This window comes from Clavelina lepadiformis, chromosome 2 (assembly GCF_947623445.1).
Source record: "Clavelina lepadiformis chromosome 2, kaClaLepa1.1, whole genome shotgun sequence".
Classification (NCBI taxonomy): domain Eukaryota; kingdom Metazoa; phylum Chordata; class Ascidiacea; order Aplousobranchia; family Clavelinidae; genus Clavelina; species Clavelina lepadiformis.
The window spans coordinates 6948064-6975008 of record NC_135241.1 but is presented as its reverse complement, the minus strand read 5'-3'; the positions used below and the strand labels follow the sequence as shown (position 1 = coordinate 6975008).

Here is a 26945-nt window from a genome sequence, read left to right as displayed (position 1 = left end):
TGAAAAGTGCGTCACGAAATACGAGACTGTAGAGGAAATGTATGACATCATATTCATAGACGAAGACGTGAATGGCACCCAGCAATGCAAGGCACATATTTAGCGAGCAATAGATGTTGTCAAATGTGATCTCCATATACCGGTAGCCTATATTAAACAAAACAAAAGGGAATTTATAGGGTAAAGAAATTCTTTTGTGTATTCAAAAATAGTCTTAAGGCTATACTATGGTGGCCGACACATGACACACAAGTTCGTTGGTTAATTTAGCAACTTAATTTGGCTCTTTTCTTAATTTGGATTATTTTTAATTGATTTTCTTAATATTTTAAAAATTTTTGACTTTATGGTTTACTTTATCATTTGCATTATTAATTACAAAAAATTTTTAATTTACTTTTGAAAACCTTTTATAAATAATTTTTTGGATTACGAATGATGTTGTTTTTAAAAACTTTTCACAGTGGGAGATTTTTTCAAGCGAGTTGATTTTTTTCTCCAGACTTTCTACGAAGCCAAGGAGTTCAATCAGATTTTTTGTCATAAAATGTTTCAATATCAGAAAACATCTTTTAGCGTCTAAGAAATAGGCTAGACTTTTAAAAGTTATTTAGGTTTTGTTGCTGAACGCAAGGTGGTAAGAAGTTATGTGATGACGTTTGTTATGGTACCTAACCTTACATGTCGTCCTCTAATGTACGAACAATGAAGGTAAATAAGCCTACGGTACGAATAGCCTAATACCGGTAGGTACCTCAGCGTTCCGTCATAATTAAACCAGTCTGTTGGAAGTTACATCCCAAACACAGCAAGATGTCAGAATTAGCCAGACTTCTGCAGAGTACATGAATTGCACACTAGAGATTTTTGGGAGAAAAACAACTTAAGCATGAACACAAGGATTGGATTAAAATCCCCACCCAAAATGTGGTATTGAGTGTAGCCTAATCCTAAAGTCCAGTCGAAAATTTGTGGACTTACAGTACACCAGAAATTATTCATTCTTGGTTATAACATGCGACCAACTTGGTTATAGTGTAACCAAACTTTCTCTACCAGGTAAGCTCCCCGCTTAACAGCTAGTCGAATAGCCAGACTGTCTCATTTCTACAAGTCTTTCTTAGATAAAAACAAGGGTCTTCACTTTATTAAAACCAAACGTAGACTGCCTTCACTCGCCCAGCCGAGCGCGACACCTCACAAAACACAAATTCCACGTCATCAAAGAATCAACGTGGGACGCTGAATACTAATTAAGCGCTCGGGGTAGCGAGACGAGACGTCACTAGTGAAAAAATACGTGTACACATAAACATGTAAAATATAGCAGAACGTGAACATGCACGAAGAGACAATACGATGCAAATAAAACGGTGTATAAAACGTGATGGTGATAATGCGAATAAAAACGAATAAAACGTGACGGATATAAAACTAATTCTCGTGACAATAGTGCACATCAATCTATAATATTTTATAGTTTTGCTAATTTCACAGCATTATACAAGTTCTGCGCCATGAATGTCGGTTGGGAATAAAATGAATTCTAATCGGTGTTTAGTCGGGAACTGTGCTTGAAATTAGCAAAAGATAGAAAAAATCCTTGGTACACTGATTTTGCAATTTACATGTATGTTTTTATCAATTTTAACTAATGGCCATAAAGATATACGAAACGAATTGTTTTAAAGATTTTTCTTGTCGAAATTTAACAATTGCATCGTTTTACGTACGTTATACTGGTGCAATAGAGACATGGAACCCGTTGTTAAAAATAGGCGATTAGGTTAGGATAATGTATGGATGGATGGATGAATGGAGAATGTATATATGCAAAACATGGATTTTAGCTTTTTTTGGGTTTTACTGGAGTTAGATATTGCTTAGAAGGTAGATTTAGGTCACCTTTAAAAAGTTGTCTGATTTGTGACGAAAATTGTTTTTGCCAAAACATTGTTTTATTGCGAGAGGATCATCGAAAATCTGATCTCTAAAAGTTTGTCTGCTGCAATACTTTACCACGAAACGAAAATCTGCTTGGCTAAAGCAGACTAGCGTCGAACGAATACACAGTATACTATGTATTAGTACTATACATTGTATTTCGCGCAACTGCACATGAAATTACAGGAAATTCATTTCTATAGTAATGTGAAAAATTGCAAGTGTAGAAAAAATTTATAGTGACATGGAGAAAAATGTGAAGCAATAATGAACAAATATACAAATTTATCAGAAGCATCAAAAACATATTATAACGCTAGGGATTTTTGATATTCATAATTAATTAAAAGAATAAAATCAAAAGAAACAATGATTTAAAACTGAAATAAAAACATTGACTTTCTGTTTGCAGTAAAAAAAACTTATTTTTACAACTAGTTGATTAGTTGGCGATTTTTCATATTGAAAAATAACAGTTAATCAAAAGATTAAAAAACGATGGTTTAATACTGACTTATCCCTTTGCAATAAAAAAAATCGCTTTTACAATTAGTTTGCAGCTTGCAAGTTTGGCGGAGTAACATAACTACTCCAAGCTCTGGCCTTCATAAATATTCTTATTTTCTCAAACCTGAAATGAAATATGAAACATAGGAAGACATGTCAAACCACCTACAATATATAACATTGACTAAACATCAGAAGATCTTACCTAGTAAAATCCAATTCTCCGCAGTTCATTCCAGAAACATGACGTGTGCAGTTAAGTGTCCGATCTCTTGGTACAGTTATAGTATAACTAGCATATGGACTCTTGCAAAGCTGGCCGCCGAAAAAATCCTGCGCTCTGTTGTATTCGTGGCAAAATCTATTTCCTTCCTAAATAAAAACTTTGAATCCATATTTGTACTTTATATGCAGTATGGTTTAATATCTTACGAAGTTTTGTTTTAAAAAATGTGACTATGATAAAATGATCGAGATATGCTTAATTTACTGTAGACAAAAAAGTTAAAACCAAGAAATGTACAAAACACTGATCAAACATATTCCATTAGTATTAAATGCAACTTACTGATTGTTGAAACTTTTCACGTAGCGAAAGATCTGTCACTGAAGTCACGAGTTGTTTCCTATTGAAAAATATCACGTGACCACCATCAATGTTTTCTGGCTTTTGTTGAAAATGAACAACCGTGTCTTCTCCGTTCGAAAGTGGAAGTAGAAAATAAGAGTCACCCATGTGAGCAACTTTCACATAAACACTGCAAGAAAGAAAAGATTGAAAATGTTATGTCATACAGTTCAAGTACATTACCAAGTTTTGCTTGATGACAACACTTTACACATGTTCATGAGCTGTTATGACATTCCTGGCAAAATGCCTGTTGATTAATCTACTGCCTATATGTTTATACCAACCGGGATGGAACGCCTGTTGGTTGGGCGGAGCCAGTTATTTCAACGTATATTGAAATAAGACGTGCATTATAACAAGAGGAACAACCAGTAGTTAAGGTAATGTTTGGGTCAAGGTTTAGGTGAACTGTGAACCGGCCTTTTTTATGAAGTAGATCAAACACACCAGGATGAGTTACCTGAGTAAAACGTATGACTGTTAAGATATGTTTATAAATATCGGTGGTTACTATTAATTTAATTAATGTTGGTGACTACTTTGAAGTATCTTAACCATGACATTACTCGACATAATTTAACAATCTTACGACCCACCATCTCAGTTGTCCGTTGAACATAAAGTCATGATGCAGACTAAACACGGTACTATACACGATCGAATTTACTTAACAAACTTACCTGGTCCAGTTCTTTTAACACTGTGTACGTGTGAGAGCCTGCTCCAGCAGTTGTGGATATCAAGTTAAGAAACCTGTTTCTATCATCTTCTAACGTTTGCAGGATTTGTTCAAAATGAAACATTCCATTCAGAGAACCAAGGTTGGAAGTTAAGGACTGTGGAAATGCATTTCAGCTAAACATTTAGGTTGCTAAAATACATCGAAACTTCTTTCTCACCCTAATTTTGTTTTGAATGCCGTATGAGCAGAGATGGGCAGTACTGCGGTACTATAGTATCGAATTACTGTACCGCGGTACTTTTTCGGAACCGACACCGGTACCAATGGTACTTTTTTCCAAAAGTACCGAATTCCTGTACCGAGTTACTGTACTTTATTCAAAAAATATCAGTCGGTCACGGTACTCGGTTCTTTTAAAATGATAACTTCAAGGTTTTGAGAAGTATGTTTTTAAAACTTCATTTTAATTAAAGCTTAGTGCCAATTTTAGCGCTTCATTATATCGGTGAAAATTACACTTGCAACATGATCCGTCGTACAAAAAGTACCGGTACAGAGTAGAGGCATAGTACCGAAATATTTTTTTAAATGGTACATTTTTTGCCAAGTACCGGTACCGTTACCGACGGTACTTTCAAAATACCGACTGCCCACCTCTTCGTACAGGGAACATCTCTCAGTGAATTCCAATAGTAGTCGGAACGATCTAACGATGAAACCATACCTTCATATTTAAGTTGTGGCAAATTTATAAAGGTAGGTACTGGTATATGATCACTAGGGCAACCAGTTTTTTGACCTAAAAATTTTAAATTTTGACCTTAAAATTTGCAAATTTTGACCTCATTTTGACCTAAAACGTTTAAAGTTTGACCTCATTTTGAAAAACGCTATACTGATAGTCTCTACACTGTCTACAGCAACTTTCTAATCTAAAGCTTCATTTAAAAATGACAAAATGCTTTTCTAGTGTTGACTTTTTTTTCGTTTCTGGGTATTAAGATTGACAACTTCCAGTTTCAAATGCAATGCCGTCACATCGTGACGTCACCAAACGCGCTGAAAAGCCTTCCCTGTCTTTGTGGCTTTGGTTCTAAGTAAAATTTGCGGGACTGGAATTGTTTGCGGTACAAGAAAAGAGAAAAACGGAAGAATAATATTACAAAATGGTTACAAAATTACAAGTTTAATAGATTTTGACCTAAAAAAAGACCTAACGAAACCATTTGACCGTATTTTGACCTAACGTAACATTTTGACTTTATCTGACCTAATAACTTCTATACCACACGTCGTACAAAGCTGAAATTTGTTTTGTGCTTGTTTCATAGCATTCTGAGCAGGTAAAAAAATTGCCCATATTGACTTTTGGTTGCCCTAATGATCACTATGAGGAACCGGTCGTATAGAATAACCATGGCTGGAATATTTCAAAAAGTGCTTGATATTATTATACCCCTTAATGTTAACAAGACAGAAATAAAAGTCATTGTTGTGATTTGTTTGCTATTTCTAAATCATTGGTATTCCATAGTTAAGATGTACGTCTTTCCCTGAGTCCAACATCTTACACTTTCCACACTAGTTTTGCAAACCTTATGTGGTGCCCAGCTTTATATTGGTCACCTAACTTCACCCTTAAAGTAGGCGAGATAATAGTTTTTTTATAAATGCCATGATAGTCTTTGTGAAGCCAAAGTAAAACAACCACAAATATAGGAAAACATATCAGGATCATGGCAACACTTTCTTCGTTTGCTAGATGCCATAACTGAAATAACATTTTTTGCTCTTGGTAAATCTGTTCATATAGAGAAATATTAATAGAAAAGTATAGAGAAATATTAATAGGAAAGTAGATAATAAAGTCGATATGGTACAGAAATGCTGATCTTATAGTTGAAGCTGCATGCCTAAAACAGCTGATTGTGTAACTAACACCACCTTTGATAGTTTAAAAACCTGATGTGATGGAAAAAATCTGATTTCATTTTTGAATTCAGCGACCTTGATTTAATTAAAATCCAAGACCAGAGAAAACAGTTTTTTTATAGACCTGTATAATTTATTTTGACTGTTTCTACATACTTGATCTCCATATGCATTCACGTAGTTTTTCAATGCGTCAAATTTCCACAAACTCATAAATTGATAACCTTTAGCGAGCTCATACAAGGATCGTATAATTGTTGCTTCGTTTTGTTCGTATACGCTGTAAAAGTATGAAAATAATTTACACATCATTAAGACTACACTGCAAGGAAGTTCCAGGCTACTTACCTGTAAAGCAAATCAGTAAATGTTTGTTTAATTGTCATCGGAATATTGTTTGTTGATAATTGCACTATTGTATCAACTGCGTTTTTCCATTCTCTTAGCAAGCCAATTTGATAAGAAACTTGCTGCAAAGTAACCAAAGACTGTCTAAGACAAGGTATGGGCATTTTTTCAATATTTTTTTTAAAAAATGCATTTACTTAAATATGGCCATTACAACCAATATGTATTTGTAAAAATTATGATATTTTTATGCTGAGATTACGGTCAAACAAAATTGTATGAAAAAGTTTTTAGAAAACAAAAATGTTATGGTTGAAATAACCTGAAAATACCAGGTATAGTACAACCATCTGTTGTCATATTCTACCTTAATCTGTAGATCGAAATTGATTAATTTATTGATGAGAGATATGCGAAAGTCTCCGTCACGAAAAAAGTCATCCAAAATTCTTTTTAAACTCTTCACCTGTGAAAAAGAGTTGAATGTTTCAATTTTTAATTTCGACTTTCATTTCCAATATTTAAAACCGTAATTTAGGTCTAATACATCGTAGATGCTGCATGATTTGTTTGTAGACACAAGAAAGCTCCTTCTTTGCTTTGTTTGCCAAACCGAACTCAAAGCTTGGAAATCTAACAATAGTTTCATTCAAATTTTTTTTTAAAGTAAAAAAATAAAAAATCTACAAGTACCGAATTGCTTCTTCCTTCTTTATCCAGCAAACAACTAAACTCTTGCAGGAGTTTTCCTCTGCTTTTAGCTAGATTACTACTCATTATTATGGGAACAGCAGCAGATGTGTTCATCTGAGACAGTTTCAAACGCTTATTGTTTTCGTAGTGAAATGCGAAATCTAATCTGAAGAGAAACCGCTTTAATTTCAAATCCACTCAAACTAAATTAAAACAGTAAACCTCATTTGTAGAGTAGCTTTGGCTTCATTCAACGTTGGTACAGAGCATCCTGGATTGCTTTCAAATATTTGGAAAATCTGCGAAACAAATTACGAACTGCATGATGACTTAAATATGAAACATTATATATTTAACGAAGTCAAAGTTATTTTTGCGTATTGAAAAGACGCACTTTCGTCTTCGAAGCTTTAAGGCCACACAAGCTACAAGTAGCAACAGCAAGGTACAATAGTCCACTGGTAGCTCTGTGTTTGTGCTGGTAACTCTCGATCATAACGTCGAGCCACATGACCAGAAAGCGTAACAAGTTTCAATTTTAAATCGTCTAATGTCCCGGCCAGGAATTGAAACCCAGACCAATCATATGTGTGGAAAGCGCTTTACCTCTTATTAAGACTCAGCCATCGCATCGCTGGTCATTGAAGAAAAACTGCTTGTTGCTGCTCGTTAATTGTTTGTGATCATGTGTTTTATTGAGCGATAACTACAACGGTTAGTATCCTAACTTTCAATCCGCACAGTTAATAGGGAAAAATAAACAATACAATACAATAAACATAAACCCTCACTTTTCTGGCGCTGTCAAAAGCCAGTTGTGGATTACTTCCTTTATAGGCCGAGGGGAAACCAAGCAATGCGCTGAAGAAATCTAAAATGATCGATTCCTGTCGTCGTCTCTCTTCTTGATTCTAGAAACAATCAATATATTAATGGAATTTCAACTGATTTTTAGGTTTTATAAATAAGTCTGAATTATTCCAAAAAACTTGTCGTACATGTTCTTGTATAACTTTGGGCAGGAGGCGTTTAATTTCTCGCTGTTCTTTTTTCATAGTTTTTTCGAGCTGCCTTAAGGATTTCAAATAAACAGTTCTTTCACTTCTTAGATCAGATCGTTCGTATCGTAGTTTCCGCTTTGATCGTGCTATGTTGATGTTTGCTGCATCACGCAGTGTCTCAGCGGCTAGTTTCGCATTATTAATCTAGAAGTTCAAAGCACATAAATATGCGTGTAATTGATATGGTTTCAATGCAATGCTACCTTATATGAAGCAGGATATAGCTTATAATACACACGTTTGAAGTAAAGTGTTGTTTTAATGCACTATATTTGATTTATAGCACTTGAAAGTTTTAACCAAACCTTGTTTTTCACAGAATTATAAGACGTTTCGTAGATTTTGCCAGACGTGATTAATCTAGTTACTCTTCTTCTCAAATACTTCCATCCCAAATTAGGAGCATACTTATCGCTGTTGCCATAGAAATCAAATCCTTGTTCAAGAGCACTTTTTCGCAGTAACACCTTAAATTATACGCTAAAAATTACACCTTGCAATATGCGATAAAAATGGAAAGCGTAGCAAAGATATTTTTGTCTAATCATTTGTTTACCTGCTGATGGAAAGAAGATCCCTGATTCGTCACTGACGTCAAAAACGAAAAAGTTTCAAGTGCTTTATCAGTTTTGTTTTTTTGGAAAAGCAACTCTCCTCGGCGGTGAATGAGTTGTAGCAAATCCTTGTCATCAACAAACCATTGCTTTAAACTCTCGACTTTGCGTAAACTGGATTTCTCCACAATACCATCATGTCCCTGTAATGATGGCAAGTACAGTGTTTATTTAATACAAAACTTTCCATAAGTTTTTTTCAAAACCAGGAATTTTTGATTTTGCAATTTGGAATTTGCTTTTCATTTTGAAAAACCTTGTTTGGGGGTGGGTATAATATGGCCCCATCTATTCCTTCTTCACCAGAATTACCGCGTTCTCCTCGGTTTTCATCGCTGCAATCTTGTCCACGTGTGTTACATGCACACCTCCAAACACGGCCGGCCCCACCGCAAACGTGATAACATTCTAAGCCACAACCTCCTTCTCCACCGTAACTATCACGTACAAAGCAGTTACAAGCAACAACATCTGAAAACCAGCAATGTTGGTGATATGTTATGACAACTTTTACCTTTCTCTTCCACCATGTCCGTGTATAGCTGGGAGTCCCCCATTACCAGAGCGTTGAGTCACTTTGAAGGATCCAAAAATATATTTAGTGTTGAGTGTTATTTTTTTGGAATCTCCACCACTTCCAGAATGTCCAGCTCTGCGTCCATTTTCACCATTTCCACCATGTGAACCAGGATCACCTGTGTTTAAGGCATACGTGATGGTTGAATTTTTATTGCTTTGTTTATGAGTTGTGCGGTATTTGCTTTTATAACAAATTTTGTGTATTCCGAAGTATAATGTTTCTAAAACCATCCTTTGCTTGAAACATTAAACAATTTTCAAATGCAATTATTTATTATTGATTAGGCCTATTATCTATTGTATTGTTGAAAATCGTACCTATTTTATCGTCACATCTTCGTAAGCTCCATGCTGATGATGGTTTCTTTTGACGTCTGCAAGGATAACCTTTCGTATCTAGAGATCTTCCCTCTTCTCCATCCTCTCCGTCTCGTCCATCGCCACCGTCTTCCCCTCTATTCCCGTCGGATCCCTTTAAATGATTAGTTTTTGCGACAGATATTATGAAATTATACGTGGTAGTGTTTTCAGCGTTTAACATGTTACATAGATAATACAGTGTTTAACGTTTTATCGCTGGAAACGTCTCAGAACATAATTTATTGTATTACCTCACTTATAATTTCTATATTGCCCTCGACTCTTTGAACATTAATTTCAACCAGGGGACTTGCAATACCGGGTTTCCCATCAGCGCCATTTGACGACTCTCCAGCTTTTCCAAGAAAGGAACATCTTCCCAAGAAATCAAACTGGTGGCAAACTTGTGGTGCCTATTTTTAACTTATTATTAAGCTAATGGTATACATTCCAAAACGTTTGTGATAAGTTAAGAAGATAAGTTTACTTAAAAACCTACGGAAACCAATTACATAAAAGTGTCTTATTTTCACTAAATTTAGCAATTGAAAACTGGCTTTACTGAACTATGAGTAATGTCATTTCACCTGAAGTGTCAAAGTTTGGCCATTTGATACAAATTTCCTTGCATGAACTCTTAGTTTTTTAAGTCCCTGCAAAGTGACGTCATCGTCAAGGTAGACACAATCCCCTCGAAGGGTAACTTCATAATGAGACTCAGTTTCTGTTGTTTGTTTGACTGGAAACTGACTAAATAAAGACATTTTTGCATATGAGTTTTTTTGCATTCGCATTTCGATTTTAACACAAAAGATTGCTTACAATTCATGGTTATTATATGTAGCAGATAAATGCATCGTTTCTTGGATTCATATGAAGCTATCAATTAACAATAAACTATTCTCGCACAATTGTTAATTCACCCTTTTGTAACTTCGTGTAATTGTTGATTAACTACACTGAAGTGAATTTCTCTTCCAAAAATGTCAAATTGGTATTCAGAAATCTTGGTAACGGTCGGAGAATTTAGCCAGGTAACTGGAGGTATATTGTAGGAGATGAGGCTATTATCTCCTAGCGATGTTTCTGTAATCGATGAACAAACATAATATTTATGAAATTGAAAAAGTGTACATAACTTATATGAAAGGTTTGAGTATTCCTTTATTTTTAAACCACTCGGAAGCCAACCTTATGTTGACTGTATGTTTGTTTAATTCTCCAATTATAAAGTATGTGGTTATTCTTGAATTGTATTTGCAAAAATTAACAACATACATTAAACAAATAAACATGAACTTAAACAGGATCTATTACTATACACATACCTCTTATATTATATCTTTATTCTGTGACTCACCTTCGATTTTGTTTGCCATTGTTAATCCAGCAGGCAGCAACAACATCACAACAAGTAAATGTTTTAATTTTTTCATACTTTTACTCTTATTCACTGTTTATAAAAAAACGTCAAAAAAAAGTTTTTTTGGCATGTTATAAAACTTTCGTAAAATAGAGATTCTCAAAACTCTCATAACGAATAAGATTCGGTAGGCTGTAAAACTTAATGAATCGATTACCTTTTAATTAATATTGTCCCATGTAGCATTTTATGAATGGGTCTATACTTTATAAGAACTCAAGTCCGAATAGATTCGCCAAATATCGCCTGTGTGGAAGATTCGAGCTAACACTAATGCTAACAATTGCTCTACTGTCCTTGCTAAAGCTGAATTACAGTCAATATTTTTTGCTGAAGGTCATTTATCTTACGAATTTGCTTTTTATGTCACCGTTTGATCATTAAATTTTAGCAATTACGTCACGTTACCAGCAAGATTTGGCAACTTTTGTTGAAATTTTAACATTAGGTGCTGATACGGATATATTCGGGATTCGTTCGTGTCAACCTTTATAATATTCAGAATTGCATGAGCCCGTATAATCGTCTCATTTAGTAATGACCGATTATTATTTATTAAAACGATTAATCGGTCATGTAATTTAGCAAACATTAATTAATTGTCCGCCGATTGATAATGCTTTAATTAAGACTGTTTGTTTTACGAATATTGAAAATCTGTATTTTATAAAAATTTGGCAAAATCCAAGTATAATTAATTAGTCAATTAATCGACTTTGTTCAAAATTATTCCAAATTATATTTTTGAATGTTTAAGAATTTTTTTAAAATTTTTTGCTTTTATCTGGATTTTGTTTAAAGTTGCAGTATTTTTCAGAATTTACATGAAATTCTTTGAATTTGTATCACTTTATTCAAATTTACATTAAGTTTTATGAATTTATTTAAAATTATGACATTTACAACACATAACAAGTGACAAATAATCTACTTTAACTACGACTAAGTACGACTAAGTAGAGAATATTTGACAAATCAGTGAATAACAAGTGAGTGTTTAGCTTTACCTAACAGTTGTCATCCAAACATTTCATCTTATACTGATTCTTTTCTAAACAGACCTAACCATAAGTTATCTTCACATTTAAGACAGAATATGTTTGTTCCTAGACAAGCTTTGCCTTTTTGGAACCAGTAACATGTAGATCTCTTTAGGAAGGGTACTGACCGCTTAAACCACGAAACAGGCATTTTGAAGTCATCCAACAGTAACCGAATGGCAATGTCAACTGTGTTCAGTAAAGAAACATGTCTATTTACAATGTTGCCTATAGCATGCTATATAATGTAGCATGGTATAGCTGCTATAGCATATCTAAAGACTTTTAACTTAAACTTGCCAGGTGTAAAACATCTTTGGTATGAAAGAATTACAATAACACAATGGAATGCATTTGAAATAATTGAGTGTTAGACAACACTCATACTCGAACACTAATAACACCAGCATTCTGGATTACATGAAATAAGAATGTGCTGTAATAACTGCTGACATGTTTACAGTTTGGCAGATTTCAAAGTCTCTGTCTTTCACAAAATGTTGCTGATATAAGCGATTTACATTCAGGTTAAAGAAATAACTTTCCATTGTTCTATAAAGTTTCATCACTTTAAGCAGTTTTGTTATTTCACACTTTCTGCAATACAATCTTGGAACACACTAAGCTTTATGAAATCGGAACGTGAACTAATGACGAACATTTTATTCTTACTGACATAACAGATGTTTGCCTATATGACCACAAACAAATATGGTTTACTTCTACCCACCATCTTTCCGTATAAGTTCGCTTCAGATTGGTTGGGCATTTACGCGATAGCAGAAGTACGTCACATTTTTCAGTAATAAGTAAAATAGAAGTAATCGATGTTGATATAAAATATCACTTAAATCCTAATTAGTTGCCAGAAGTTGATCCTTACTAGCTTCCGCATTTGCACGTATCTAAGTCTGGTAAGCACAACGTCATGTATTTTCGTATACATTTTGAAAGCGTAACTTTCAGGCCTATACAACATTTTCCATGTACACATACAATATAGTGAAGAGTGTAGCTGCGACAGCCGTGAGTAGAAAGTGTTTCGAAAATGTCCTGTTGACTGTATGTGTTTGCTTAACGCAAGTTTGAAAATAGTTCTAAAAGTGGTAAGTATTTAAGCAAACTCGAGTCGAAGGTACAACTCTATACTTTGTAAACAACTGCTATTTAAACTAATTTCAATATATTTTATTCAGTTCATGAAATTATTTTCATTTACAGAAATCATTAGCAAAATTGTTACGAAGTAAGTTACATGATATACCTATGGTTATAATGCTAATAAATCTGACAGAGAGTCAGGATTAGTTGGTACGCAGAAAGAAGTAAGTTTGTCACAAAATTCAATATCTTTGAAGCATCGTGGTATATTAATCCAGGAGCGAAGATGATTGATCACGATAAACTCTCACAGATCTTGAGTTTCGTGGAGCAACATAATCACTCCAAGCTCTGGCTTTCATAAATATTCGAACTTTCTTAAACCTGAAATGGATATTGCAAACTAAGATATAATCATGGCAAGTTAGTACAAGTAAATTATCTAAATGAAGGCAAGTTGTCCAATGCGTAGAAAGATGGTCAAACAAAATAACAAAATCTTGCCTTGTAAAGTCCAGTTCTCGGCAATTTGTCCCAGAAACGTGACGGTTGCAGGGTAGTGACTGGCTTCTTGGAATGGTGATGGCATAAGTAGCATACGGACTCTTACACAGCTGGCCACCGAAGAAGTCTTGTGCACTGTTGTAATCTTGACAGAATCTATTTCCTCCCTGTCAAAACAAACTTTTTAGCCTTTTCTAAATTAAGCTTGTCAATTTAAAAAAATTAGCACATAATCGTTCGAAAAATATCAAAAATGTATTAAGTCAATTTGCTTTGCGTAAAGTCAGCATAAGAGTTTTCGTGTAATTTACTGATTGTTGAAACTTTTCACGTAACACTGGATCTGTCACTGAAGTAGCAAACTTATTCCTATTGAAAAATATCACGTGACCACCATCAACGTCGTCTGGTTTTTGTTGGAAATGTACAACAGCGTCTTTTTCATTTGCATGTGGAAGTAAAAAGTAGGAGTCGCCCATGTGAGAAACTTTCACATAAATACTAGAATAAAAATAAACAAACATACATGACTTTACAAAATATTTATAAGAAATTTATCGATATTTTATTTATATGAATTTTATATTTCAGATGTATTTATATTTAATTTAATAGAACATTTGTAATTAATTTTCACAAAAAATATTGCATAGGAATAACAATTAAAATATCTTTAAAAGCCTGAAAACATGGAAAAACTCTTATATAAAACAAACCGGGACGGAACTCCATTGGGTTGTGCTAAGCCTGTTAATTCAACATAAATAGAAATAAGGCGAGCGTTGTAACAAAATAAGCATCCAGTTGTTATTATGTTGTTCGGGTCGAGATTGAGATGTACAGTGAACCGGCCGTTTTTACGGAGCATGTCAAATAAACCTGGATATGTTACCTTTACATAAAAAACATTAAAAACTTACACTCCTGCACTGAGGTTAAACTTCCGACGTATATTCATACGAGTAATGTATTGCAAGCGTGTAGAAAACAAACACAGTCTTGTAAATACCAATTCTCAATATACTCACATCGTCAAATTCCCGTAAAATTGTGTACGTGTGAGAACGTGCACCACCCGATGCTGACATCAAGTTGAGAAACCCGTCTCTTTGATTTTCCAGCGATTCCTTTATTTCCACCAAATGGTACATGCCATTCAAAGATCCAAGATTGTTAGTCACTATCTGCAGAATTGTTTGGTGTGAAAACTAAATAGTTTTATTTAAATTATTTATATAACCGGAATTCTAAGACAAGAAGTATATGCAAATAGAAATATTTTGGCAAAACGATAAAACATGTTCCTATGGTGCTTTTTATGAGTTATATTTGGTGTATAGGCCTACTTTTGTTTTACATTGTTTTATACTGTTCTAAGTTTTATGGCATTTCCACGTACCCGATCTGCATTTGAATTTACATAGTTTTCCAATGCATCAAATTTCCACAAACTCGTAAACTGATAAGCTTTAGCTAGCTCATACAAGGATCGTATGATCGTTGCTTCGTTTTGTTCATACATGCTGCAACAAGCAGTAACATTATTTCTTATTTTTTTCCAATTTACTTTCAGTCATGTGTTTTAGAAATTTAACAAATTAGTTATCGTATAAGCAATTTGTCATTATAAAATTTTACCTCTAAAACAAATTAATATTGATAATTTTAACACAAACTATTTTATTTTTTACTTTAACGCTGTTCAAACAGTTTCAACAAGAATAGTAACCTAAATATAAACTTTACCTGTAAAGCAAATCAGTAAAACTTCGTTTAACAGACATCGGAATGCTGTTTGTTGATGATGAAACCAATGCATCTACGGATTTTTTGCATTCGTTTAACATGCCAAGGCTGAAATCCACTTGCTAAAAAATATCAATCAAAAAAATAAGTTTAATCAGTTTGTCTAACATAACAGAGATTCTGTAATTTTTCGGAACACGCATGAAATTTGAGTAAAATATATGTTTAAACATGTAAATGTCATGATATAAGAAGAATCAAGGAATTCGTATATATAGTTTTAAGAATTGTATATATCTTCAACATTACATTACCTTCATCCCTGATTGGAGATTGATTATTTTGTTGATGAGAGATATGCGTAAATGTCCGTCACGAAAAAAGTCATCCAAAACTCTTTCAAAGGTTTTAACCTGTAAAACAGGTTTTATGTTGCTATTTCCATTGCCTTATGCTGCTAAACTGGATAATATTTTTGCAAATTTCCACAGGTATTAGTTATAAGTTATTATATTTTTACAAAAACAATCAATTTTAAATAAATTTTACAGCTGGTATGTCTATATTGGAAACAGTGTCGTGGCACTGATAAATTGTTGATTCTGTTTTCCCAAAGATTATTCGACGTATATAAGCTATGTATGTACTTTACAACTGATTCTTTTTTACAATTTCACAAACCGTATCGCTCTTTCCCTCTGTGTCTAGCAAACAATCAAGTTCATGGACAAGTTTCTCTTTGTTTTTAGCAAAATCACTTTCCATTATTATAGGCACAGCAGACACATCCATTTTAGATAAGTCAAAATCTTCCATATTATCAAACTCAATTGCAAAATTTAACCTGAAGAAAATTGGTTTTATTAAATAGTTTACTAATTAACATCGAAAATTTGTTTAAGTTAATGATGAAACAAATTTCTAAAAACCTCAGTCCCAAAGTATCTTTTACTTCGTTGAAGGTTGGTGTCGAGCATCCTGGCGCACTAGCCATCACTTCAAATACCTGAAAAAATAATTGCAACCATTATATTAAACAAGTAAAAACTGAGTGTGGGCGAAATAGGCTTGTTGCAACTAACTTGCATAGTACTGTCAAATGCCAGTTGAGGATCTTTTGCTGCATAAGCAACCGGAAATCCCAACATCGCACTAAAAAAATCTAAAAAGAGCTTTCCTTGCCGGCGTTTTTCGTCTTGTTTCTGGAAACAAATCAAGATTAGATTTGGGTTTCGTCCCACTAAAAAGAAATCTTGTTCATATTTAATTTGATATTTAAATAGAAACTTAAACCCTTGCCTTTTCCTTTATAAGTATAGGAATAAGATTTTCGATTTCTTTTTGTTCTTCTCTCATCGTTTCTTCAAGTTGACGCAGCGCATTTATGTAAAGATCGATTTCAATTTTGAGTTCATTTTTTTCGTAACCTAGGTCTTTTTTGGATTTTTCAATATCCATGTAAACCGCGTCACGCATTGTCTTAGCAGCTAATACGATGTTGTCCATCTAAGAAGAAACTTATGCTCAAAATCCTACACTTTTAAGCGTATAAAGCTCGAACGTTGAATGATTTATCAAACCTTGTTTTTCACGGTGTTATATGTGCTTTCGTATTTTTCACCAGCTGCAAGCAAATCGGTTGCTCTATCTCTTAAATATATCCAACCCAAATTAGGAGCAAAACTTTCTGAGTTGCCATAGAAATCAAAGCCTTGTTTAAGTGATGTCATTTGTGATAAAACCTAGCAACAATTTAATAATTAATAAAAAAAACTATTGTGTCATTCATTTTCTTAAATGACTTATAATAACCTCTTTATGAATGTAAGATTTAACATCAGTCACTGATTGCAAAAAGGAAAAAATTTCATAAGCTTCATCGGTTCTATTTCTTTGAAAAAGTAGCTCGCCTCGACGATGTATTAGTTCTTGCAATTCCACGTCACGAACAAACCATTGTTTTAGACTCTTAACTCTGTGTAAGACAGAACGTTCAACAATTCCGTAACTTCCCTGAAAATTTAATTTATTGAATTACTTAATTTAAAATTTTATCATTTTTCAACCGTAGCAGTTAAATATGCTGGTATATTTCTTGACCTGGGTTGGTGTCGAATAAATCTGATACCCGTGTTTTCCAGAACTCCCAGTGTACCCAGTTGGTCCCTGTTTGCTGCGAACACACTCTGATGTTGGTTTGCAACTACGCCCCCAACCTTGCACTCTGCAGTCCACCCCGCATCCGCCTTCTCCTCCAGGACTGTTGTAAGCAAATCAAGCATGAAACAAGGTCCATGCGATTAATACGATGCTAGCACATACCCTCCTCTTCCTCCGGATCCGTGTATGGCTGGTGGTCCCCCTTTACCAGTGCGTTGCGTCACTTTAAATAACCCTGATATGGATTCAGTGTTAAGCGTAATTCTTCGAGAATTTCCACCATTTCCGGATCGTCCGGCTCTGCGACCAGATTCTCCAGTTTTACCCGTATAACCACGATGACCTGCAATTATAATTTTTAGAGAACATATAATGGTTCTGAACCGTTTAAATCAGTAATGTTTTAATGACGTTTACAGCAGTGAAAATTTTCATTATCTATTGTAAATGCTTAAGAATATAAAGATGTTAAATGATTATATACCTGTTAAATCAGGACAGGATAAAACTTTGCGGTAACAACCTGGAGATGTTCCTTTATGCCCACGATCCCCAGTACGCCCGTTACCACCGTCCTCTCCCCTGTTTCCGTTGGATGCCTTTGAAAATTTAGGAAAAATGTATCTTTTAAAAAGTGAAAATATTTTACAAAAAAGTGTTAAAACAAATATCAAGCACTAAAATTTCAAATGCAAAATGTTTGCTGAAGAACGAACGAACGTTTGGCACAAACATCTCCATTTTAAGTGTTTTCACAAATTCGAGCGTCACTCCCGGTTTTCTCGATTGTTCTTTCAAAGACAACGTAAAGAATTATATTGCATTGTAAAGATTTATGATGTCTCTTAAAATCTGCTGTTAATCACAATCAGATTTTTTCTGAGCGCATAGTTTGGTTTTGCCTATATACTTATCCTTGCGCGTTTTGAAATACGACGTCGTTTACAGTTAGCTCTTTTCCTGGAACGGAAGGACAAGACAAAACGCAAACTGGTACTAAAATGTGAGAGAGCAGTAGTAAAGTGAAGTAGTGTGAAGTAACAAAAAGCTTTAGTAAGCAACGTCGCGGCAAAAAAATGTACAAAAACGAAAAATTGATTAAATTGAAACCTGCAGACCATTTTGGAATATGCAATGTACAATGTACAAATTATATAAGTAATCAACTACAGCCAGCATTCATTTCGATGCAAACTTTCAATCACGCGCATCACACACAATCTTTGAATCCCTTTTATTTCTGCCTTGATATCTTTGCTGTAAAAGTTTTGCTTTTATACAATTATACATCCATCTCAATGTACGTAAGCGTTGGAGGTAGCCTACATTAGCCTGGAGGTAGCCTAGACTATAGCCTACACTATACAGAATAAATAAAGTTATAACAAAAAATAGTGTGCAGATTATTATTATTTGTTGTTTTTATTGACTTTATATGTTTGGGCTCAGCTTCCGCAGATTCCTCAAAAACGTCAAAACTCAAAGTCAAAAACTTGAGTTAGTAAGTTTTTGTTTTACTGTTTGTAAAAAAAGTTGCAGTTTGTTGCCGCCTACAAATCTGGTCATGCAGCACAGAAATGAGATTTCCATTTTAATAAATATGCAGAGATTTTTTTTCTAAATTATAAAACCTGACTTTAGTTAATGTTTCTATTACTGTTATGTTCTAATTTTGGCTGATCGTCAAATAATGAAAACATTTAGGTTGTTTCAATCCAATGCTATATCCAAAATTTCAATAGTTTTTCAACAACTTTATGACACGAAACTTCAACCCTTTACCCATTGGCAAAACCTGGCAAAAGTTACTAATTCTTCTTGCAGACTATTCTGGACCTAAAAGGGATTTATTCAGCAGATCCTGCAGTGATTGAAACAAATTTTAACGTAAACGTGTCAGCGCCAAAATGACAAAATATGTTGAATGTGATTGATAACGGATTTTTTACTAACCACTAGTGAAAGTTTTTCATTTTAGTCAAAACGTTGATTATGGAATCGTCACAGCTGAATATTTTGTGTAAGTTATTATAGTATTTCGGATAACAAGATTATTGAAAATTTTGTGTTGTGTTTATGGCTTGAAAACTAGATGCAACCAAGCGTTCCACAACTTTCAACCAAAAAAAACATTTACTACCAGTTCAAATTATAGTATAAATTTATAAATTTAAGTTTAAATCATAAATTTAGACAACAACTCCTAGAATATTATCAACGAATACCATGCATCTGTGAAAACTTTCGACCTTGTATGGTTTTAAAAATTTACAGAAGTTTATTAAATTTGTATATTGAAACATTCTTTTGTAACAATGCTTTTGTCTACTGTGTTTGCAGAACTCCTATAATTTGACAATCGCCTATTTCCTGTTTGAATGTAGTTGTCAGTTTCAGACAAAAAAATATAATCTGAAACGTAAACTTTATGAATTTTAAATTAAATTTTGTTTTTTCTTGGCATTTATATATCTCTATAGGTATTTTTCAACGCATGTGTAAGTACAGATGACCATATATAGTTATTACTCAACGTTATACGCAATCAGAACTTGATTGTTTTCAAAAAATGAACCACCGATTGGAATATTAATTCCTTTATGCTATTAAGCGCTCTGATAGCACCCATACTGTTTAGCAGTGGTTCTTAAACTGGGGGGCGTGTATAAGATTCCTAAGGGGGGCGCGAGAGATGACAAATGTGCATTATCTTTCACATTCTTCATTAAAAATGTGCATTATCTTCTACAAAGCCTCGAATTAAACGTTTGGTTTCCCAAAAACAACTACATCCGTCACATTAATGAAAGTTAATTGAAAATAAATTGTTGTTGTGTTTAATGCTTTTTTATTTTGCAATGAGGTGGGGCGCGGATTTTTTTAGGTAGGGGAGGCGTGTGCCGTCAAGGGGGGCGTGTGGCAAAAAGTTTAAGAACCCCTGGTTTAAAGCGAAGAAAAACTAAATTAGTTTTCATATTCTTGGTTATTGATCGCGCCGCATTAAAAAAAGAAACTTGCCAGCAACGGGGAGCGGAAATCCAAACGTAAATGTTTACAATTTTGCAACTTATACAAAATGACGTTTATAACAGAATATTTATCTCACCAGCATCATTAGAGTAAATATATGCTGCAAATACCAAGCTAACAAATTTTCTTTTAACATGTGAAAGTCTGGTTATTTTTATAAAAAGTAGTTTCTGTTAATTATTTAGCGGTTGAAGTTAAATTTCCATTTTGGTACACATTTTCTGTCACTATATAGTGGAAAATCTTTTCCGAATTCCGCTACTTTTTTTTGTTTTATCTGCACATGCTGCATTATAACATAGTCAAAGTCATGACTTGCATGTTACATCTCTGTTATCGAAAGAAAAATTACATTGAAATAATAAAGATTGGATCTCGTCTCCCTTTATTGTATGTACATATAGGGAGCATAATGATTATGCCTTAACGTTTTAGTCTACGCGTTGTTAAGTGAAATGGAATGTTCATGTGCTTAAACTTTTGTGTATAATTTGTTTTAATCATTATTAATCTGTTTCTTTGATGCTATCGTGCAGTATAATTCTATGAACGACCGTACAAATTTTAATTGTGAACTGATTTAAAGGAAACTTTAGCTGTAAACGCAAAATAACCTATAAACAAAATAAGGCATGACAATTGCGAAGAGCGTGCAGCATATGAATTTATCTTGTATATTTTATAAGCATACTTTACGACAGATTGGACGTGATGGGAGCCTATAGCTTGTATTTAATTCAAAAATAACTATTAATTACCTCACTGATAATTTCCACATTGCCATCAACCGCGTGAACATTAATTTCAACTAAAGGACTTGCAATGCCAGTCTTTCCATTCCTGCCATTAGAAGAAGTTGCAGCTTTGCTAAAGTAGGTACATTTACCTCTCCAGTCAATTCCTTGACATACATTTGATGCCTGTGTGCAAACGTATAAACTCGCATCAAATGCACGATTATAATCATTCAACAATTAAACATAACAATGAAAAACATTAGCAGAAACACTTTTTCAAATTTTTGCATTTGTTCAGTCTAAAAAACATATTTTGTAATCAAAGTTTTTTGCTAAAAACGATTCTTAAGGAAAAGCTTTTTTTTATTCCAGTTTTTTATTTAGAGTTGTTGTTGATAATCGCTTGGATTTTATTACGACTAGAAAACCATACAGCAAAATTCCTGCAAGTTATCCATTCACGGGGTCGTTGTGAAATGGTTTTGCAAGCGGTTAGGTTGCGTTGGTGACTTTCACACCAGAAGTATGACATCGCAATTGTTCACAAGACCATCTATTACGTGCTTTTTTGATTTTGTTGTGTATAAAAATTATTACAAGAATTCAATACGTATCATTGTTACACAACGCGCCGAATCAATGCTATTGAATAGAGGCCGACACGACATGCAATTTGTTTGATAATTTTGCAACTTTTTGAAAAACTTTCATTATTTTTACGTTTTTATTTATTATTTTCAGTTTATTTTTTATTTTTAAAAACGTTTTCGGTAAAAACTTATTTTAATTGTTTTTATGATTTAATACTTTTGTGTAATTGTTTTTTAAATTTACTTTGAAATAGGTTTTTAATTTAATGAATATTTTTTTCAAATTTAAAATGCTTTTAATGTTAAAATAATTTTACACTTGACTTCGTCGGCTTGTTAAAATGTCTCGAGTAAAAAACTAACTTCCTTTGAAAAAATCCCCTTCTGTAAAAAATTTTTAAAAACAAAAGCATTTTTGATTTAAAAAAAATATAGTTAAAAAGGTTTTAAAAATTCAATTAAAGAATTAATTGTAAATAATTTAAAACTTAAAAAAAATAATTTAATCACAAAAAATAAAAACTTATGAAAACTTTTGTTAAAAAACCACCGTTGTTAAATAAAAATTAAAAGAGGAAATAGAAAATGTAATAAATTACAAATAATAAATAAAGGAAGAAAAGTAATGCAAGGTTTTCAAGAAAAACTACAAAATTAACAACAAACTTGCGTGTTACGTGTCCGCCACAATAATATAAGGGCGCATGTGATAAATCACTTTCTATTACAATAACTAATTAAGTAATTATGTTTGTTTTAATGCAATGGTTGACATTTTACTTTGTTTGACTAGCGCGACTCTTTCTTGGATAAAAAGTTCTTTTAACTTTGTTTTAGGCCCATGTGACCCTAATTATTGACTTTCCCAAACCACAATGTGAGGTGTTGAAAAATTTGAAGTTGTCACAGCAGACCATATACAGCATGTGCATATGTAATGCGCTAACGTGAGCGTGGGTATACAAAGAAATACTCAAAAGGCAGTCCTACGTGCTCACAGTGCAGTTGCAACTAATTAGTTAGGATTTAACAATTGCTATATTTATGTATTTTGTGAATTTTTATAAGGTTGTAGACTGATGGTCTTGTTAGGCGGGGTCGTGCTATACAACGGTCGTGGTCTGGATAACGGAGTGGTCGTGTAAGTGTTAGCAGGATGCAATGCATTACAAATGAAGATTTAAGACCGCGTTCAAGTGGTGATGGTACTACTGGAGTGGTCCTTAACTTGGGTTCTACTGTAATTTATAACGTATAGTTGTTTATACTTGATGTTATTTAGTTGAGTTTTGTTTACCTTTAATGTTAACTTTTTTCCATTGGAGACTAATTTCCTTGCGTGAATTGTAAGTTTTTTAAGACCTTGAAAACTGACGTCAGCATCAAGGTAAACACAATCTCCTCGAATTCTAACTTCAAATGGAGAATCCGCGTCCGTTGTTTGTTTAACCGGAAATTGCCTGTACAAATAGGAATCAATGGTTTAACTTTAACGAGTGACGTATACGTACAACTCTTTAACAAATATCTATTCTTATATGCAAGTCAGGCGGATTTCTTTTTATACATTAATCAAATAATGAAATGTTTAAGTTGCTTGATATTATAACTCGTTTTTCTTTCAAAACCTTTCATGATTTCATACGAATGAAGACATTTTTTTGTGATTTACCAAATTACTTTTTACTAACAAAATTTTGTATTTTTGTTATTGTGAACTTACCTTTTCGTAAAGTCGTTTAACTGTTTGTAAATCGTACTGAAGTGGATTTCTCTTCCAAAAATGTCTAAAACATTTTTAGAAATGCTGGAAACTGTTGGAGTATTCACCCAACTAGGTGCTGGAATAATATAAGAATGCTTTGTTTTGCCTCCAAACGAAGTTTGTGCAGAAGGTACCCGTTGTCCCTTGGTAACACAAATAAGCAACGCGAGCCCAACAAACAGCAGGCTTGAAAGTTTGCTCATCATGACTCAGTTTGTCAATACGCAAAGGTTTGACTTATGCAGATGTTCGATAATGAATTTTTAAACTATTTTTTTATCTGTAAACAGTGTTCTAAAAATAATTTAGAAAAAGAAATTAAATTCATTGTCGAAATTTAAGATGCCTAGTTTGGCCCGTATACTTATCAACAAGTTTTGCTTCAAAGTATATTTGTGAATCGAGAAGTTCTGAAGCTATTTAAGAAACTCTTGTAAAAAAATAATTAGGCCCTACATGGATATAAAAGTAATTTGTTATGTCATGGGATATTTTTGCACACCTGTTTTTTCGCAATGCATTTTGGCGTTGTATCAACCTGTTTGTGAGGCGCACTACTTTTGGAGCGTAAGCTGTTAGTTACTATTTACAGTATGTTTTCATTCCTACTACTCTGTAAGCTGTTATCAAGCTTTTGTTATTGTGTGTGCGTTCATTATTTGTTTATGTATGTTAACATCTACTTTTATTAGCGCTTTGAATTTCTCCGTTTGCGTACATGCCGTTTATTTAAATGCACACAGCTGCACTTCTTTACCGCATGCGTTTGTACTATTTTTTAGCTTCCTCGTGAAGCGTTGCTTCGCTGACCTTGAGAATTTCTCTAATATTTAGCGTCCCACGCTTATTTTCGTACGATGTGGCCGAAGTATATTATGTTTTTGTGATATTCTGGCAAGTTTGGTAGTAAAGTTTTTCAACGTTTGGATTTTTAGTAGAGGGGTGAAACTACGTGTTGTAAAGTGAAGCTTTCTTTTTAGATAAGATTTTATCATTTTTATCAAGCTTGTAATTACGCCCAAGCTTCGGGTACGTTTTAAGGATATATCTGCAGGATACACCAGCTGCTCCTTTTCGATATGCTGCTTCAACCGTTTATTATCTCCATTTAACTACTATCAGATGCTCTGCGGTTTTAAACGATTGACCGTGAATTGGATAAGCGATCCTGATGATGGTATGGGTTATGGGTTACATTTACCGGCAATAGGCAGTGAAAATAAGCGTTCAGTTATAAAAATTCAGCACAAAATTTTCTAAACTAGAATTAATCTACTCTCCACCATAGTTTCAGTCCATTACTTCGAAAGCAGACACGCTCATGCAATCATATTCACCTCTAACTGGCGAAGGTGTTTGCCTGTGTTTTATAGTAGACCTTGTTGGACAATCCAATAAAATATAAAACTTTCTTCAAAAAGAATGATTACCACACTATAACGCTTAAAACAGGTCGTATAACATTACAGTTTCCATGGTTGTACGTCTTGGACAAATATTGAGTGACATCAATTACTGTAAATGTCAATAAAATTGTAGTGAATGGTTTTAAACTGGAATATTTCTCATTGGAATCTCCCGATGTTACTAAGGTGTACGATAAAGATGGTTTATTTCTGTTGTTGGAATTCAGTATCTTTGTCATAAAACAATACCCTAACAACGCACAAAATGACTAAAAACTTTTGTGGTCCATCGGCTGGCTTCAAGTTTCCAACTAAGCAAAGCTGTAAACATCGTAGCTCTTAACATCTTTGTAAGATAGATCACTTTTGCAAACAACGCAAGATAATAAATATGGTGCGCTAACCAGAGCTTATTTTTAATGTCGTATTGTCACCAAATTTCACGTTATTTCACGTTTCAATACAACTACTCGTGCGCACGATACTGTGTAAGCTTTTATAGTTTGTATCCATGTTCACAATGTGTATCTTATTAATATTACCCGTATGCGACTATCGACATTTGTAACCCTTTTTATTGTTTGTAGTGAGTTTTAGATACACGTTTACGTTTTAGTTTTCTCTACAACGCTTCTCCTTGAGGCACGTTGACACAGTGATTTGATAACAAGAGTTGATTTTTTTCATCCTATGTTTTGGGTTGCGCAAGTGGGACTATTGGTTTTATAGAAGGATGATAAAGGACTTTATTTTTATTCTACATTGAATGCTATTAAAGGTTAGAAGAGCAGCAGAGATTGGCTATAGCCAATCGTGACTATATTCTTGGTCGGAGGAATTCGGCTTGACAGTATAAGATTACACCTTGTGGTGTATAAATGGAGATAAATGGCTTCATCCATTTTAAGAAATGTGCTCTCCGTATAGGAAGTAAATATATCATATCGTAAATTAAATGTAAAAACAAAGTTTTCAAACCAGAATTATTCCTACGGAACTTCAAACCAAAATTTTGCAAACTGTTTTATGTGCTAGATATGGCCCAATAGGAAAAAACAAAACGGAGTGCCAGAAACGAAATTATACCGAAAGCTGAAATATCTGCGAGTTATTTTTCGTTTTGGTCGCTTAAGTCTTCCAAAATTTCTTGTGGATAGCTTTTGGTTTGGAGAATTAAAGTATTGCGTTTTGGTAGCCTATTTTCTTTACTGAAAGTTACTCAGCAACCCACTGATAAAAGAGTAGACTTAAACCAACGTGTCAACATGATCGTTACAATCCGCACGTTACCTTGTGCTTAAAAGAAAAATTTGTATACGCGCGTAGTTTGTCCACTTGGTGTGAAAAATTTTTAACAAAAACGGGTCCTTTCAAATGGAAGCTTTGTTCCATGTAAAAACAAGTCAATGAAGCCGAAGTGAAGTTAAGAACAAATTTTGTTTTGTATACATGGTGAAATAGTTCAATGAAAATAACCGTAAAACTATTAGTGTGCATGTCAATTACAATACGGATGGAAATCGATTTTGGAGTTTTCTTTTTCAGCAGACTTTTTCCGCGCATCTTGCACCTAATTTCGAAACGGCTTGATAGGCTAAAATTTGGTAGCCATTGTTGCTTAATTTTAAGGCGTAAAACCCAAACGTTTTGCGTATTTTGAGCGGATGGCCAAACAATGGAGTTTTAGACCCAGTTTGTAAAAAATTGCCCTCTCCCCAACCCAACGCAGCCCTAAACACGCTATTGCATATAACTTTGCTTTTTGATTGCAAATTTTACGCTACAGGACATGACCAGCTGGGAGCGGCTCTGTGGTAAGCTTCCCTGCCTAAATATTTAAGTCTATTAAGGAGGCGTCAAAGACCTAAAACTAAGATCTCTATGAATTTGTTGGACGTCCTACATAGGGCTTTAAAAAACCGGTTTAGACCAATCAGAAGGCAGCATGGTTGGTGTTGTTCTAACCTGGTAATTACCTTAGCAGTTGGCGTGCTTCACTGTACCAGGTCTGGTGCAAAATTTGGCTAAAAATTGGCATGAAAGTAGCTAAAATTGTTTTTTTTTTAGACCAAAAATTCTAGTGTTTATTTTG

At 33.8% G+C, this 26945-nt stretch overlaps 2 protein-coding genes across 2 annotated transcripts; both read right to left on the bottom strand.

The window, feature by feature from the left end:
- Positions 1-2194: 2194 nt before the first annotated feature.
- LOC143446310 (uncharacterized) lies at positions 2195-10800 on the bottom strand. Its single transcript, XM_076945900.1, has 21 exons — positions 10712-10800; positions 10275-10437; positions 9939-10101; positions 9603-9764; positions 9310-9463; positions 8927-9107; positions 8669-8849; positions 8355-8555; positions 8104-8265; positions 7736-7942; positions 7529-7648; positions 6960-7036; positions 6738-6903; positions 6412-6510; positions 6045-6166; positions 5853-5976; positions 3763-3918; positions 3367-3542; positions 3020-3209; positions 2657-2823; positions 2195-2575 (listed from the first exon to the last, which is right to left on the bottom strand). The coding sequence occupies exons 1-21, from the start codon at positions 10785-10787 to the stop codon at positions 2494-2496; spliced, it is 3129 nt and encodes a 1042-aa protein (XP_076802015.1). The 5' UTR covers positions 10788-10800; the 3' UTR covers positions 2195-2493.
- A 2186-nt stretch (positions 10801-12986) lies between these two features.
- Positions 12987-24327, bottom strand: LOC143446311 (uncharacterized). The gene is made up of 20 exons (XM_076945901.1): positions 23406-24327; positions 22980-23142; positions 21114-21275; positions 17810-17924; positions 17488-17668; positions 17266-17425; positions 16978-17178; positions 16746-16907; positions 16465-16671; positions 16248-16367; positions 16095-16171; positions 15847-16009; positions 15480-15578; positions 15166-15287; positions 14819-14942; positions 14448-14603; positions 14136-14311; positions 13731-13920; positions 13420-13586; positions 12987-13299 (listed from the first exon to the last, which is right to left on the bottom strand). The coding sequence occupies exons 1-20, from the start codon at positions 23651-23653 to the stop codon at positions 13185-13187; spliced, it is 3108 nt and encodes a 1035-aa protein (XP_076802016.1). The 5' UTR covers positions 23654-24327; the 3' UTR covers positions 12987-13184.
- Between the last annotated feature and the right edge of the window lie 2618 nt (positions 24328-26945).